General features: G+C 42.9%; 1 protein-coding gene across 1 annotated transcript in view; it reads left to right on the forward strand.

The window, feature by feature from the left end:
* Nucleotides 1-16,970, forward strand: part of LOC311141489 (multiple epidermal growth factor-like domains protein 9) — a gene marked incomplete at its 5' end in the record, with an annotated part of 35,282 nt that overhangs the window by 8,031 nt on the left and 10,281 nt on the right. The window contains one exon of the mRNA XM_084176831.1: nucleotides 16,363-16,502. Within this exon, the coding sequence (XP_084032957.1) occupies nucleotides 16,363-16,502 (140 nt within the window). The remainder of the gene's footprint in view (nucleotides 1-16,362; nucleotides 16,503-16,970) is intronic.

Here is a 16,970-nt window from a genome sequence, read left to right on the forward strand (position 1 = left end):
ATATGGCTGACTTGCTTAAACAAATGTGGTTTTACTGACAATTGAGATGTACAAACTATAGCATAATAATAATAATAATAATATAATATGCCATTTCGCAGACGCTTTTATCCAAAGCGACTTACAGTCATGCGTGCATACATTTTTGTGTATGGGTGGTCCCGGGGATCGAACCCACTACCTTGGCGTTACAAGCGCCGTGCTCTACCAGCTGAGCTACAGAGGGGGACGACGAGTGGATAAGAGGCAATCCCTAATTTCGATTAAGACATTAATGAGCGAGCTAGGATGGACGTAGTCAATATAACTATTTGTTCAGCACTTTTGAAATGTACAGCGACAGAATTCAGAACATGGTCCGTTCTTACAGTATTCTCCCTGTACACCAAGTCAGAACCGTTAGATAAATAAAGGGGGAATATAAGCAGACAATGAAAGCTCTTACAATATTCGATGATTACATTTCTCTAAATCAGGCTATAGGCTACATGTGCACCACCAAGTCAGAACAGTAGGCTAAGTTATGACGGGGAAAGGGACCAAATTATTAGGGTGAGGCACATGGGCTACTAACAGCTTACTACACAACATACACTTAGTATTACTTTCTTAGCTACAGTATACATATCTCCCTGGCATATTACATAATTTATGCAGCAGCATACAATACATTTTTGGACTCACCTTGTTGTGCTGTGCTCACTTGAACAGGAAGGTGGCGCAGCGGTCCTTGTGGGCAAATTTTGTCATCAAACTTTGTCATCAAAGTCTGGCATTCTCTGGATTTATGGTGCTTTCAAGAAAAAAAAAGGTTGAATCATGACGTCAGTGATCTTAAGGTCGGAGCACTAGAAAGAGGCCCGAGTTGGATGACCGTTCAAAACATATTTTCCCAGTCGGAGCTCATTTTTTTTCCAAGTTACCAGTTGTCTTGAACTCACTGAAGTCTGAGATTTCCCAGTTCCGAGTTTCCAGTTGTTTTGAACGCGGCAGAAGTCATGCTGGATTGACAGCATGGCCAATGTAGTCAACCTTTTCTGGCCCATGGTGTTGAATGTTTATCCTTTTAAGCTTGGAAAAGAGACCCTTAAACCCAGACTTGGACCACACACCCACCTCACTGAATAGCAGGCTAGTGATTGCTTTGCAATACATTTACATTTACGTCATTTAGCAGACGCTCTTATCCAGAGCAATGCTTGCAGTTAGCCACTGATTCCTTCCAAACCACTCATTGTTGAATTTGCGATTTCCAACTTGTTGTGTAATGTTAATGTCCAATGGCCAATGAGCACCGATACGTTTTATCTATAATTTCTCTTCATATGAGAAGGATTGAAAAGGATTTTCCAGTAGATTATCAACGTGATTCAAATGAAATTGACTAACTTGAGGTTGAAAGTGTCAGTGAAGACAGTTGCCAGTTGGTCCGCACATGCTCTGAGTACACACCCTGGTAATCCGTCTGGCCCCGCGGCCTTGTGAATGTTGACCTGTTTAAAGGTCTTGCTCACATCAGCTACGGAGAGCGTGATCACACAGTCGTCCGGAACAGCTGGTGCTCTCATGCATGCTTCAGTGTTGCTTGCCTCGAAGGGAGCATAAAAGGCATTTAGCTCGTCTGGTAGGCTCGCGTCACTGGGCAGCTCGCGGCTGGGTTTCCTTTTGTCGTCCGTAATAGTTTGCAAGCCCTGCCGCATCCGACGAGTGTCAGAGCCGGTGTAGCAGGATTCAATCTTATTCCTGTATTGATGCTTTGCCTGTTTGAGGGTTCGTCTGAGGGCATAGCGGGATTTCTTATAAGCATCCAGATTAGTGTCCCGCTCCTTGAATGTGGCAGCTCTAGCCTTTAGCTCGGTGCGGATGTTGCCTGTTATCCATGGTTTCTGGTTGGGATATGTACACACGGTCACTGTGGGGACGATGTCGTTGATGCACTTATTGATGAAGCCGGTGGTATACTCCTCAATGCCATTGGATGAATCACGGAACATATTCCAGTCTGTGCTAGCAAAACAGTCCTGTAGCGTAGCATCCGCGTCATCTGACCACTTCCGTATTGACGGAGTCACTGGTACTTCCTGCTTTAGTTTTTGCTTGTAAACAGGAATCAGGTGGATACAATTGTCAGATTTGCCAAATGGAGGGCGAGGGAGAGCTTTGTATGCGTCTCTGTGTGTGGAGTAAAGGTGGTCTAAAGTATTTTTTCCTCTGGGTGCACATGTGACATGCTGGTAGAAATTAGGCTAAAAGGTTTTAAGTTTGCCTGCGTTAAAGTCCCCAGCCACTAGGAGTGCTTCTAGATGAGCATTTTCTTGTTCACTTATGGCCATATACAGCTCGTTGAGTGCGGTCTTAGTGCCAGCATCGGTTTGTGGTGGTAAATAGACGGCTACGAATAATATAGATAAACTCTCTTGATAGATAGTGTGGTCTACAACTTTTCATGAGGTACTCTACCTCAGGCGAGCAATACCTCGAGACTACCTTAATATTAGACATCGCGCACCAGCTGTTATTGACAAATAGACACACACCTCCACCCCTTGTCTTACCAGACGTAGCTGTTCTGTCCTGCTGATGCATGTAAAACCAGCCAGTTCTATATTATCCGTGTCATCGTTCAGCCACGACTCGGTGAAACATAAGATATTACAGTTTTTAATGTCCCATTTAATGTCCCATTGATTGCACATTGGCCAATAGAATGGATGGTAGAGGAGTGTTACCTACTCGCCGACGAATTCACACAAGGCACCCCGATCTCCGCCCCCTGTATTTCCACTTTTCTTCATGCGAATAACAGGGATTTGGGCCTGGTCTCGGAGAAGCAGTATATCCTTTGGGTCGGACTCATTAAAGAAAAAATATTCGTCCAGTTCGAGGTGAGTAATCGCTGTCCTGATATCCAGAAGCTCTTTTCGGTCATAAGAAACAATAGCAGCAACATTATGTACCAAATAAGTTACAAACAATGCAAAAAAACACATCAAATAGCACAGTTGGTTAGGAGCCCATAAAACGGCAGCCATCCCCTCCGGCGCCATTATCTTCTTGATGATTCATGATGATGACTGCTTGTCTCGCTTGCTAGATAAGATTTTGAAAGTATGATGTTGACATGATCAGTCCAATCAAAGCTACGGTAGATATAACGTGATTTGACTTCATTTTATCTGTGGCCAATTACCTTGAGCCTTCTTGGATGGGCACGTCCAATGTAACTCTATGGCAGCACCCAAGGGGCTTGAAATTTCGAGCTCTCCCTGTAGATTTTGCGGTGATGTAGTGTCCCCATGAGTGACAGAACACTGAGCCAATCACGGCGCAACTAGAGAACATTACCAACCCCTACGTTCTGTATTTTCTGCTGGCTGCCCCACCACCACAGAAAGCACTGAGCTAGGCTGAAACACCTGCATTTTGGAGCTGCCTTACTCAAGAAAGCAAAAAAGATACCATGTTTGAATGCGGCTTTATTAACTCGATGGCTTTTTACATTGTTTGCAAACTGATATGTGACACGTATTAATGACAAAATAACATGCTAAACAGGTGGGGTTCTAAACAGGTGGCCCACCTGCCCTGAATGACGGGTCGCCACTGGCCTCAATACTAAATAATAAGGAGTGCAGCATTGGAAACAGTGCCGACTGCACTTTCTGTCTCTGTGTGTATAGGCTGGGGGCTTGATGAACATATCAACTGTACAGGGACAGTAGGATGTCTGATAAATTAGGACAGTAGGATGTCTGATAAATTTGTTTTTATTACCATTTTCATTATTTTATTTCACCTAGTCCTGCGTGTTGGAGCTCAAAGCTTAAGATTTTCGCTGTACCCTGCAATCACACCTGCAACCCTGTACATGTGACTATTAAACACTCTGAATCTAAAAATGAGACTAATCTCAAGCCTGTGGAAAACTAGCTGTTGCTAAGAGACTGTAGCATTGAGCCCCAGATTATATTATAGGGGGCTTCATACTGCTGTATCTTAGCAACTTAGTTAATGATTGTATTCTGATATGAAATGGTACTACTCTGTAATCGCACTACCATTATTTAGCTTCACAGTTAAGTCAATATACTACCAAAAACAATAATGTTCTAGCTCAGATTAATTCCTTTCGCCATAAATATCAATAGTTTATTTGGGTGAATTCATAGGGGCACTGTTTTCAAAGTTGCACATTTATTTTTCACCCTCATCCTCTATGGAATGAGAACAGTCTGTAATTAAATATTGATTTGGGTGCAGCTGTTTCCGCCTATTCCTTTAGGCTCACTCTCTCATACAGTGGATTAAGCAAATTACAATAACAGTTTGTTTGCATATTTCTTGTCAGGAATGAATTGAGAGATTGTGAGCCATTTTGAAAGAATACAAAAACACGCATTGGTGTAAATGGGTTTCAGGTGCTTGAATTTCTTTATTTTGGGATATTCTGTTGAAAAAGCACTCTGTTTTCAAGGATTACGGAGCAAACATCTCCCTTTTCCTGTGGGTTTGATTTGAAAAAGTTAGAATTACTGGGGCAATCAATGGAAACCCCGGGGAGCTCCCTCTCAATATCCTCCCTTCCCTGTGATGGGGTCATGTCATCATGAACCAGCTTAGCAGAGCACTGTTAGGGAGCCGAGGTGGTTGGCACCTGCATGCAGTGACATCCTTTGCTCAGACCTGAAATCAACTGTTACTCTTTCCTCCAGAGCGACAAGCTAGCCTCTTGATCTAGTGGTGCATGCAGTTCACTCCGGAGTGCAGGTTGTAGGTAGATGCATGGTATCCAAACCTGACAGGACTCATCTAGTATATGCTACACTGGCCCAGCTGTGTGCTTTCTCTGACAGGGAGGAAGAAAGAAAGAAGGAGAGAGTGCTGTGTAGTAAGAAGCCTAGTGACAGGACACTGCAGGCGACCCCACACTCACATTAGCAAGTGGCAGGCCGCATCCCAGGCTGTATTAGTGGCAGAGACCCAGTCGGAGGCTTTGTTGCTCTAATGGCTGGAGTGCAGTGCAGTGGCCATGACTGCCAGCACATTCTGCCTGGCTTTACTCTGAGCTCAGTTACATAACTGGCCCAGTGTGTGATCCTGAGCCAGGGTCTCTGCGGAATGGATCACAACTCTTGACCCTTGTTGTTGAACATTCTCTCTCTGAAGATCTGACAGAGTGAGCCCTGAATCTAAAACCTGCTTGGTATAAAACGGTGTGTGTCTGTCCTGACTGATGACTCTGCTCCCTCCCGCATGGCGTATATGACGACTATCACATACACCCTGTGGCTAAAGAGGATGCAGTCAGCGTTGCTGCATCACAGATATGTGCTCAGTCTATTGTGATTCCCCAGGCATATGTGAGCAACGAATGGCCGGCATCACCATGGCAGCAGCAGAACGTGGTTAAGCTAAGCCTGGTTGCCATGTAATACTGACCTAGTTAGTATGCGGCTGTAACGCGGAGCTGAGCGGCTGGGCTACCCTACCACAGCACAGCCTGCAGCCCAGTGAAACCACACCAAAAACAATAACAACCCCCCCTTCCCCCTAGCCACACTGTCTCACTGGAGAAAACATAGCCCAGTCTATGGGACCATGAGCTGGAACCTGGGCCTGGAGTAAAACTGCTCATTGACACGCTAGGTGGGTGGTCATTGTGAGTGTGACTAGCTTTTCAACCATATCCTGGTCTTAGGAGACATTTCCATAGAGGCCCCAGCCTTGCACCCCTTACCAACCCTGCTCATCTCTGGTCTGTTTTGCCCTAAATGTCTGTTTGAATGGATCCTGTGGTTATTATTTCCTCGAGTCATAACTACTCACAGAATGCCTTTCCCAGCTACATATAAAATATTTGTCATATCATCATCTATCTATTAGATTCAATTTGAAAGAGTTTCATTGTGACTCAATAGATGTCATCACAGATGGTAGCTTCTAGTGTGTCATCGCAGGTTTGTTTGGGGGTGATATCAGTCAGGGAGAATTGGGCCACCAAGGATGAGATCAGTGCTGTAGTATAACACTGATTTACATCCTGTCAAACATATAAAACTCAGAGATCTTCTCACCATCTGCTCTCTTTGGCGAGAAAAGAAAAGCCTCTTACATCAGAGAGACTGAATCACTGACAGTGACGCTGGGAACCTGCCTCCATATTTCCTGTATGCTTTTTACCAAATAAGAGGGGTGTCAGGAATCGAAGCAGCGCCGCAACGCGTTATATTTAACAATGTGTGTGCGCTGGTGGCTCCATGGCACTGTGGGGAAACTCGTGAAGGCTCTCTTACGTGAGGAAACTTGTTTAAACCTGTCTGAAGGCTCTCATATATTGGTTCACTTATGTCCAAAAATAAATGTATTCATATGGGCAGAATATTGTATACAAATTTGTTCAAATGAGCAGAATATTGTATAAAATGAATAAATAAAAATGTGCTGCAATCGTTGCCTTCCTTTTAGACAGAATAAATAAAACAAGGTTGGGTGAATAACTTGAAAAATGTAATACATACTACTAATACATTCATTAATCAATAGAAATTGTACACCTATCAACAACAACAAAATAAACGTTGTAATAATTCATTTTCTTTCAATTTGCTCTGTAGAATCTAATTATCAATATTAAAAAATAGTAATAAAATAATAATTTTCAGAACATTTAGTTTTTTAGGATAGGCTAATTATTTGAGATTCTGCACCGCTGTTTGTCAGCAGCACACTAAAGCTTTCCATCGATTGGAAGTGTATTAGGCTATAGTGATCGGCACCAATAGCCTATGTAAAGTCTGTATCAATAGGCTACTAGTTCAATTGTTTTCTATATGAAAAGGAGAGGGAATTATGACTGACCTGCACTGCACATAGGAGAGTGTCCAGACTAGATGGTGCTAATAACGGCAGCATCACTATTTTAGGCTACGCCGTGAAAACAGTTTTTATGGGCACACAAACCCAAAATGATGTATGCGATTGCAAAATTGATTTATTCTAACCAAAAGAGTCACCTAACTTATAGACTAATAGACATATTTGTTGGGTGCGCATTTTGTATCCAGCTGTTTAGTTAGGCCTAGTGATATTGTCGACCATCATCAGCTGATCCAGGAAATATTTTTCTGAATGACAGTCAAGTGACAGCTGTTGTGATAGGCTTATAGCACCCGATAAAAAACAGCCAGTGCGTAAAATACTGTTCGGAAGAATGTCCAGAATATTATGATGTCTCGTTCGTTGTGCCGGTGAAGACAGTTCCAATGACCCTACATTTATGTTGATTATCTACTATTATCTGCTTGATTCACAGCAGGGTCTAGAAGATTTAACAGAGAAAGCATCAGGGTAATGAGTTAATGTTTTCATATGTTTCTGTGCGTCGGATTGGACACTGAGTCTAGGCTACTGTGCGCAATTGTGTAGGATAGCCTAGGCTATTGCTTGAAGAACCAAGGTATTTTCTTTCTATTATTCAGGACATTTAATGACAACAAATGAGTAGCCTAGTGGACCTATAAACAAAATGATTTGGGGAATTTGAAGGATGTACAGTGGGGAAAAAAAGTATTTAGTCAGCCACCAATTGTGCAAGTTCTCCCACTTAAAAAGATGAGAGAGGCCTGTAATTTTCATCATAGGTACACGTCAACTATGACAGACAAATTGAGGAAAAAAAATCCAGAAAATCACATTGTAGGGATTTTAATGAATTTATTTGCAAATTATGGTGGAAAATAAGTATTTCTTCTTTAAGAGGCTCCTCTGTCCTCCACTCGTTACCTGTATGAATGGCACCTGTTTGAACTTGTTATCAGTATAAAAGACACCAGTCCACAACCTCAAACAGTCACACTCCAAACTCCACTATGGCCAAGACCAAAGAGCTGTCAAAGGACACCAGAAACAAAATTGTAGACCTGCACCAGGCTGGGAAGACTGAATCTGCAATAGGTAAGCAGCTTGGTTTGAAGAAATCAACTGTGGGAGCAATTATTAGGAAATGGAAGACATACAAGACCACTGATAATCTCCCTCGATCTGGGGCTCCACGCAAGATCTCACCCCGTGGGGTCAAAATGATCACCAGAACGGTGAGCAAAAATCCCAGAACCACACGGGGGGACCTAGTGAATGACCTGCAGAGAGCTGGGACCAAAGTAACAAAGCCTACCATCAGTAACACACTACGCCGCCAGGGACTCAAATCCTGCAGTGCCAGACGTGTCCCTCTGCTTAAGCCAGTACATGTCCAGTTTTGCTAGAGTGCATTTGGATGATCCAGAAGAGGATTGGGAGAATGTCATATGATCAGATGAAACCAAAATAGAACCTTTTGGTAAAAACTCAACTCGTCGTGTTTGGAAGACAAAGAATACTGAGTTGCATCCAAAGAACACCATACCTACTGTGAAGCATGGGGGTGGAAACATCATGCTTTGGGGCTGTTTTTCTGCAAAGGGACCAGGACGACTGATCCATGTAAAGGAAAGAATGAATGGGGCCTTGTATCGTGAGATTTTGAGTGAAAACCTCCTTCCATCAGCAAGGGCATTGAAGATGAAACGTGGCTGGGTCTTTCAGCATGACAATGATCCCAAACACACCGCCCGGGCAACGAAGGAGTCGCTTCGTAAGAAGCATTTCAAGGTCCTGGAGTGGCCTAGCCAGTCTCCAGATCTCAACCCCATAGAAAATCTTTGGAGGGAGTTGAAAGTCCGTGTTGCCCAGCGACAGCCCCAAAACATCACTGCTCTAGAGGAGATCTGCATGGAGGAATGGGCCAAAATACCAGCAACAGTGTGTGAAAACCTTGTGAAGACTTACAGAAAATGTTTGCCAACAAAGGGTATATAACAAAGTATTGAGAAACTTTTGTTATTGACCAAATACTTATTTTCCACCATAATTTGCAAATAAATTCATTAAAAATCCTACAATGTGATTTTCTGGATTTTTTTTCCTCATTTTGTCTGTCATAGTTGACGTGTACCTATGATGAAAATTACAGGCCTCTCTCATCTTTTTAAGTGGGAGAACTTGCACAATCGATGGCTAACTAAATACTTTTTTTCCCCACTGTAAATAATGATGATGGTAACAGATGGACTCTGATCCCTTTTATCATAGAGGCGTATTTTGTGTTTCTGAAATCACAAATGTTTCCATTTCTATTGTCATGTGACAGTATAAAAAAAAAAAATGTAAACAACCAAAATTTGGCCACCTGGGTCTGACAACTTGGATGGAAAATTACTGAGGATAATAGCGGACGATATTACCACTCCTATTTGCCATGTCTTCAATCTTTCAAGAAAGTGTGTGCCCTCAGGCCTGGTGGGAATCAAAAGTCATTCTGCTACCCAAGAATAGTAAAGCCTCCTTTACAGGCTCAAATAGCCGACCAATCAGCCTGTTACCAACCCTTAGTAAACTTTTGGGAAAAATTGTGTTTAACATGCATGGCACTGATGATTGGCTGAGAGAAATATTGTGGGAGTGGTTTTGTTAGACTTCAGTGCGGCTTTTGACATTATCTATCATAGTCTGCTGCTGGAAAAACATATGTGTTGTGTCTTTACACCCCCTGCTCTATTGTGGATAAAAAGTTACCTGTCTAACAGAACACAGAGGGTGTTCTTTAATGGAAGCCTCTCCAACATAATCCAGGTAGAATCAGGAATTCCCCAGGGCAGCTGTCTAGGCCCCTTACTTTTTTCAATCTTTACTAATGACATGCCACTGGCTTTGAGTAAAGCCAGTGTGTCTATGTAACACTTTACACGTCAGCTAGTACAGCGAGTGAAATTACTGCAACACAGTTTCAGAATGGGTGGCAAGAAATAAGTTAGTCCTAAATATTTCAAAAACGAATCATTCACTAAACCTCAACTGAATCTTGTAATGAATAATGTGGAAATTGAGAAAGTTGAGGTGACTAAACTGCTTGGAGTAACCCTGGATTGTAAACTGTCATGGTCAAAACATGTTGATGCAACAGTAGCTAAGATGGGGAGAAGTCTGTCTATAATAAAGCGCTGCTCTGCCTTCTTAACAACACTATCAACAAGGCAGGTCCTACAGGCCCTAGTTTTGTCGCACCTGGACTACTGTCCAGTCGCGTGGTCAGGTGCCACAAAGAGGGACATTATATGGGACATACAACAATCTCAGCTCTGTAGATTTTGCTGCAAAGGGACAGAATCACTAGATAATTTATTCTGGTATTGCCCCTATGTAGCTTGTTTCTGGTTACAGGTTCAGGAATGGTAAAAAATCACAACATTCACTTAAAATTAACCTTACAAATAGCTGTGTTGGGTGATTTGGAAAGCCATAGTCAGTCAATAAATAATATAATAATACTCGTAGGAAAGGTTTTCATCTTTAGCTCACAATCTGTGGATACCATGTGATTAGAAAGGTTCAAAATGTATGTAAAACATCACAGCACAATTGAAAAATATATGGCACATGGAAACCAAACGAGGGTGGTCTGTGGTGATAGGTGGGTTGGGCTGAGTAGTGGCTGAGGGGTGGGATTAAAGAGCTTATGTTCGATAATGTATTATTGTTATGTGATTCCTGTATATAAAAGTGCCATGTAAATCAAATCAAGTTTTTTATTGGCCACATGTGCCGAATACAAAAGGTGCAGACATTACAGTGAAATGCTTACTTACAGCCCTTAACCAACAGTGCATTTATTTTTAATAAAAAAAAGTAAAATAAAATAACAACAAAAAAGTGTTGCGAAAAAAAGAGCAGAAGTAAAATAAAATAACAGTAGGGAAGCTATATATACAGGGGGGTACCGGTGCAGAGTCAATGTGCGGGGGCACCGGCTAGTTCAGGTAGTTGAAGTAATATGTACATGTGGGTAGAGTTAAAGTGACTATGCATAAATAATTAACAGAGTAGCAGCAGCGTAAAAATAGTCCAGGTAGCCATGATTAGCTGTTCAGGAGTCTTATGGCTTGGGGGTAGAAGCTGTTGAGAAGTCTTTTGGACCTAGACTTGGCACTCCGGTACCGCTTGCCGTGCGGTAGCAGAGAGAACAGTCTATGACTAGGGTGGCTGGAGTCTTTGACAATTTTGAGGGCCTTCCTCTGACACCGCCTGGTATAGAGGTCCTGGATGGCAGGAAGCTTGGCCCCAGTGATGTACTGGGCCGTACGCACTACCCTCTGTAGTGCCTTGCGGTCGGAGGCCAAGCAGTTGCCATACCAGGCGGTGATGCAACCAGTCAGGATGCTCTCGATGGTGCAGCTTTAGAATTCTTTGAGGATCTGAGGACCCATGCCAAATCTTTTCAGTCTCCTGAGGGGGAATAGGCTTTGTCGTGCCCTCTTCACGACTGTCTTGGTGTGTTTGGACCATGATAGTTTGTTGGTGATGTACATGTAAAATGTATGTAAATGTAGCAGAAAAGCTGTAAAAACCAAAAAAGATGTGTCCTCCGAAGAGGGGGGTGGTGGATGGGTACATACAAATACACATGATAACACACTCACTTTACACACACGTACACATGGATTTTGTATTGTAGATACACTATATATACAAAAGTATGTGGACCCTTCAAATTAGTGGATTTGGCTATTTCAGCCACACCCGTTGCTGACAGGTGTATAAAATTGAGCACACAGCCATGAAATCTACAGAGACAAACATTGGCAGTAGAATGGCTTTACTGAAGAGCTCAGTGACTTTCAACATGGCACCGTCATAGGATGCCACCTTTTCCAACAAGTCAGTTCGTCACATTTCTGCCTTGCTAGAGCTGCCTTGGTCAACTGTAAGTGCTGTTATTGTGAAGTGGAAACGTCTAGGAGCAACAATGGCTCAGCCGCAAAGTGGTAGGCCACACAAGCTCATAGAACAAGACCGCCGAGTGCTGAAGCGCGTAGCACTTCAAAATCGTCTGTCCTTGGTTGCAACACTCACTACCGAGTTCCAAACTGCCTCTGGAAGCAACGTAAGCACAATAACTGTTCGTCGGGAGCTTCATGAAATGGGTTTCCATGGTCGAGGAGCCGCACACAAGCCTAAGATCACCATGGTGTAAAGCTCACCGCCATTGGACTCTGGAGCAGTGGAAACGTGTTCTCTGGAGTGATGAATCACGCTTCTCCATCTGGCAGTCCAACAGACGAATCTGGGTTTGGCGGACGCCAGGAGAACGCTACATGCCCGAATGCATAGTGCCAACTGTAATGTTTGGAGGAGGAATAATGGTCTGGGGCTGTTTTTCATGGTTCTGGCTAGGCCCCTTAGTTCCAGTGAAGGGAAATCTTAACACTACAGTATACAATGACATTCTAGACGAACTTTGTGGCAACAGTTTGGGGAAGGCCCTTTCCTGTTTCAGCATGACAATAACTTGACTGGCCTGCACAGAGCCCTGACCTAAACCCCATCGAACACCTTTGGGATGAATTGGAACGCCGACTGCAATAATAATATAATAATATGCCATTTAGCAGGCGCTTTTATCCAAAGCGACTTACAGTCATGCGTGCATACATTTTTTTTTGTGTATGGGTGGTCCCGGGGATCGAACCCACTACCTTGGCGTTACAAGCGCCGTGCTCTACCAGCTGAGCTACAGAGAACCACAAGCCAAGCCTAGTCGCCCAACATCAGTGCCCGACCTCACTAAACTGTACGCAGTGTAGTACTTTCCACCAAAAGTTTTACTTGTAAAGATGGAAGCGTCAGGAATAGCCCTACTGTATTCGCAGTGCTGTTGATTCTGCAACACTTTAACAGAAAATAGCTGTCACTTCCCTACTGTGTTACATCCCTATTGCTCACTGTCCCAGTCTACTGCTACTGTAGCATTCTCCTCTCCGCCTCCACTCCCATGGAGTCATACGATGGTGCACGTGTGTTTTTTGTCTTTTTTGTTTTTAGGGGGGGGGGGGGGGGTCCATGTTTGTTTGGATGTGTGTCTCTGTATGTGTTTATTTGCTGCTGATTAACTCCTAGCCTTGGCTACACACGCCCCACTAAGCATTACCATCAACATTACATTTGCATGAAGAGCAGTGTTTTAACAAAGCCTCTTTTGAATAAGGCCCACGCACTCATGGGAAGGCATTGAGGCAACTGCTCTGTCACTTCTTGGGAGCTGGATTGCTATTTACTTGTTGTAGTCCACAGATCTATTTTGTTGATTGTTTTGGTGAAAGGGAGTGATCAGGCATGACTCATCACTGTGTGTTTTTCCTTTGAGACTCCAGGATCAGCACACAGGATGATTGGAATCAGAGAGCGTGTGTGTGCGTAGCCTATAGATGTGCAGCCTTTTTTTGTGATACATTTTTTAGAAATGTTTTATTTATTTTCTGTGAATGAACAACCCCCTTTGTTTTCCTCCAGTCTGTCTAATGTATGATTCAATATGAGCTTCAGCTTGTATGTTTTTCATGCTGACCACGCAGCAGAATGTGGAATGTGCAGGTGAAATGCAGTGGACTGTGTTGGCATTAGGACAAAACGCATTAGCGAATGAAATAAGTGATGTTCAAAGCTCGAAGGGGTGCTAAAGAGCTCAAGTTTAATTGGATTTAATTGGGCAAGAGCAAGACTAGATAATCAAACAGAAAGCACCCTCTACTGAGATAGCTTAGTTCCAGCTGTCAGCAATCATACACAGCTAGTATACGCATCATCATCATCATCATCATCATCATCATCATCAGCAGCAGCACACTAACTCATTGTTTAGTTTTAGCCCGCCATTCTATTATCTCAGAGGTTTAGATTGACATTTGTATTTGTATTTATTAGGGATCCACATTAGCTGCTGCCAAGGCCACCATTACCTATCTACAATACAAAATGTTTAATACCACCATACGTGTGCGTATGCATGTGTCTATACCCTTGTGTGTGTCTCTTCACAGTCCCTGTTGTTCCATAAGGTGTATTTTTATCTGTTTTTAAAAAAAATCTTATTCTACTGCTTGCATCAGTTACCTGATGTGGAATAGAGTTCCATGTAGTCATGGCTCTATGGTAGTACTGTGCGCCTCCCATAGTCTGTTCTGGACTTGGGGACTGTGAAGAGACCTCTGGTGGCATGTCTTGTGGGGTATGCATGGGTTTCGGTACATTCAGCTTGTCAATACCTCTTACAAAAATAAGCAGTGATGAAGTCAATCTCTCTTCCACTATCATAAACAAATGATAAACAGTATTTATTCTTCTATTTAATGTGTAATCATTTTTCTCTTTCATCTCCTTCCAAAAGGGATTGTACCGTAATCAAAACCATAGTGCATTCTCTGTCATGAATGACTTACCTGTTTTTTAGATCATAGCCCAACCCTGCAGAGCCCCACGGTACAGTTCAGGGTTAGTTATAAGCTGCATGTCAGTCCATGATGACCAGATGCAACTTGGTGTAAATTAGTTATTGCTTGAGACAGATCTTTCTTCTCTTTAGTCATAGCGACTGCTCTTTCTACCCAGCATGAGATGGGGCTGTGTAGAAGAGGGTTTGTCCTTTTTTTGTCTTGCTGAGAGCCCTTGAGGCGGGCTGAATGCCTGAAGAGGGTCCCACAGGTACCCTGACCCATTCACTCCTCAAAGTTTCCATCCATCCACAGTTATATGCAAGTAAAGTCATACCGTATAAAAAAAATCACGACAGCTGTGATGGAAACAGGACATTTCAGTACAATTTTATAAATGCCAACAGATAATTTGTTTGTTCGACATGATGGGATCTAAAATGAATTATGCGAGAAATGGCAGCGAAACGTCTTTATGCAGAAATATTGATATAAAAACCATCATATCGAGGTAAACTTGGAATCACGCGATGATATGGTGGGTGGTCCTCCCACTACGACTCAGGAAACCATGCTGTCGATTAGGCTACAGATGAAATAAGTTATGATGAACTTCACAGGGTGGTGAAAGTGCAGGGTGATGAGCTTGATGCTCCATTCCAATAAATATTGAGGGTCTTATTCTGGTGACATGTTGATCAATGCTTGACTGCTGTTTGACAAATAAAAATATTCTCGCTCTTATCCATAATAATCTCATCATGTAGACTAGCCTACCCACACAGCCTTCCTACACTGTATCTGCCAGCTGTTGGCTAAAGCACATAGTCCTCAAATCCAGAAAAGATTCAAGAAAGTGTACAGTATTATATAGAGCCATTTTTGCATGGAACTACCTTCCATCTCATATTGCTCAAATGAACAGCAAACCTGGTTTAAAAAAATAGATAAAGCAACACCTCACGGCACAACGCCTCTCCCCTATTTTACCTAGATATTTTGTGTGTATGTACTGATATGTAGGCTGTGTGTGCTGTTTTTAAATGTATGTAGTTATGTCCTTGAGCTGTTCTTGTCTATTAATGTTCTGTATTATGTCATGTTTCATGTTCTGTGTGGACCCCAGGAAAAGTAGCTGCGGCTTTCGCAGCAGCTAATGGGGATCCTAATAAAATACAAAAAATACCAAATGCCAAGAACAGAGGAGGCACATTTGCTATTTAACGTGACAGTTTTTGTGACAACTATTGGTAGAGTTGAAAATGCAATGGAAACACATTGAACTTTAGATTTGTATTCAGTACATTAAAACTTAAGTGAAAACGTATATTTTGTGTGCACTGTCATCATACACTGATTTCTATCTGCAACAAGTCAGTTTGGTGGAAACACCACTGGTGGTAAAATGCGCATATTTTCTTTATGCAGATTTTAGATATTTCGCATTAAAAACTGTCGCCAATTGGATGGAAACCTAGCTTGTGATGAGAACCTGGCAGAAAGAGGCCCTGCTAGGGTGAGTATTATCATACCTGGCCTGTAGGCTGTGTGATCCAGGCAGCCACCGTCTCCAGCCTTGGACCAGATGTCCCTAGAGTGCTCCAGTTTGTGGTCCAGACACTACCGTGCTGCCCTGCCCCCAGAACATGCCAAACATGTTAGTAGAATTAAAATATGAAAGGCCTAGATAGCTTTGAACTGTGGAGGATGGGGGCTAGGCTATCCCATTCCATTCAACCTGACTGGAGTAGCTGTGTTCTGTTCACCACGGACGGGGGGAAGGATCTGGTTAACCAGGGCAGGGATTGTGATGGGAGTTATGGGTAGCAGATGGATTGATGGAAGAAACCACTCAGGGGGAACCTGCAGGATGTCATGCGTGAAACCACAGAATGTCATGGCTAATACAATCCTGCCATCAGAAGAGTCTCTAACCAAATAGAGCAGTTCCACCATTACAGCATTACAGTTAGGCTGTTACAGAACCTAAAGGCTGGATAATCAAATAGAAAAGAATCAAAGTATGTGACCGTATGCTGACTGTGCTCTCCTGTTCTTTCAGCTCAGGGATGTGTGTGTGTAAGACGGGAGTGTACGGGCCCAAGTGTGACGAGTGCCACCCAGGCTTCTTCCGTTTTAGCAGCACGGGGTGCCAACCCTGCCAGTGCAACAACCTTACTAACTACTGCCACCCGCAATCTGGTGAGTCATCCACTACACCACACCTTCTATCTACAAACCACAACCACAACAATCACACTTTCTTGTTTCTGCTACACATTAATCCTGTTTGTGTCCATCCCCACAGCTGTGTATTGTTGTGTGAGTGGACACTAAATGATATTGAGAGGCTTGGAGGGGGTAAAGTTGGATGGAATTGTAGAACCCATCTGTTTGCCATTGTGATACACAGCCAGATGGCACAGTCATCTTTCCTGGGATCAATGGAGGAATTCTGTATATTTACTTCCTTAGCTCAGGTCTGATATCAACTAGAATGACCCTCTCAGTCAGCCAGGAAGCGTTACATGAGAAACATGTAACAAATATTAACAGACTCTCTGTCTCTTCCAGATTAACATGGCATTAACCTGTTCCATTTCCAGAATACTGGAAAATCAAGCTGATTGTTCCTACCTCTATAGGGTGATTGTTTTTAGATAGGAGTGA

The sequence above is a fragment of the Coregonus lavaretus genome (genome assembly GCF_964263955.1).
Source record: "Coregonus lavaretus genome assembly, chromosome: 14".
NCBI classification, from domain to species: domain Eukaryota; kingdom Metazoa; phylum Chordata; class Actinopteri; order Salmoniformes; family Salmonidae; genus Coregonus; species Coregonus lavaretus.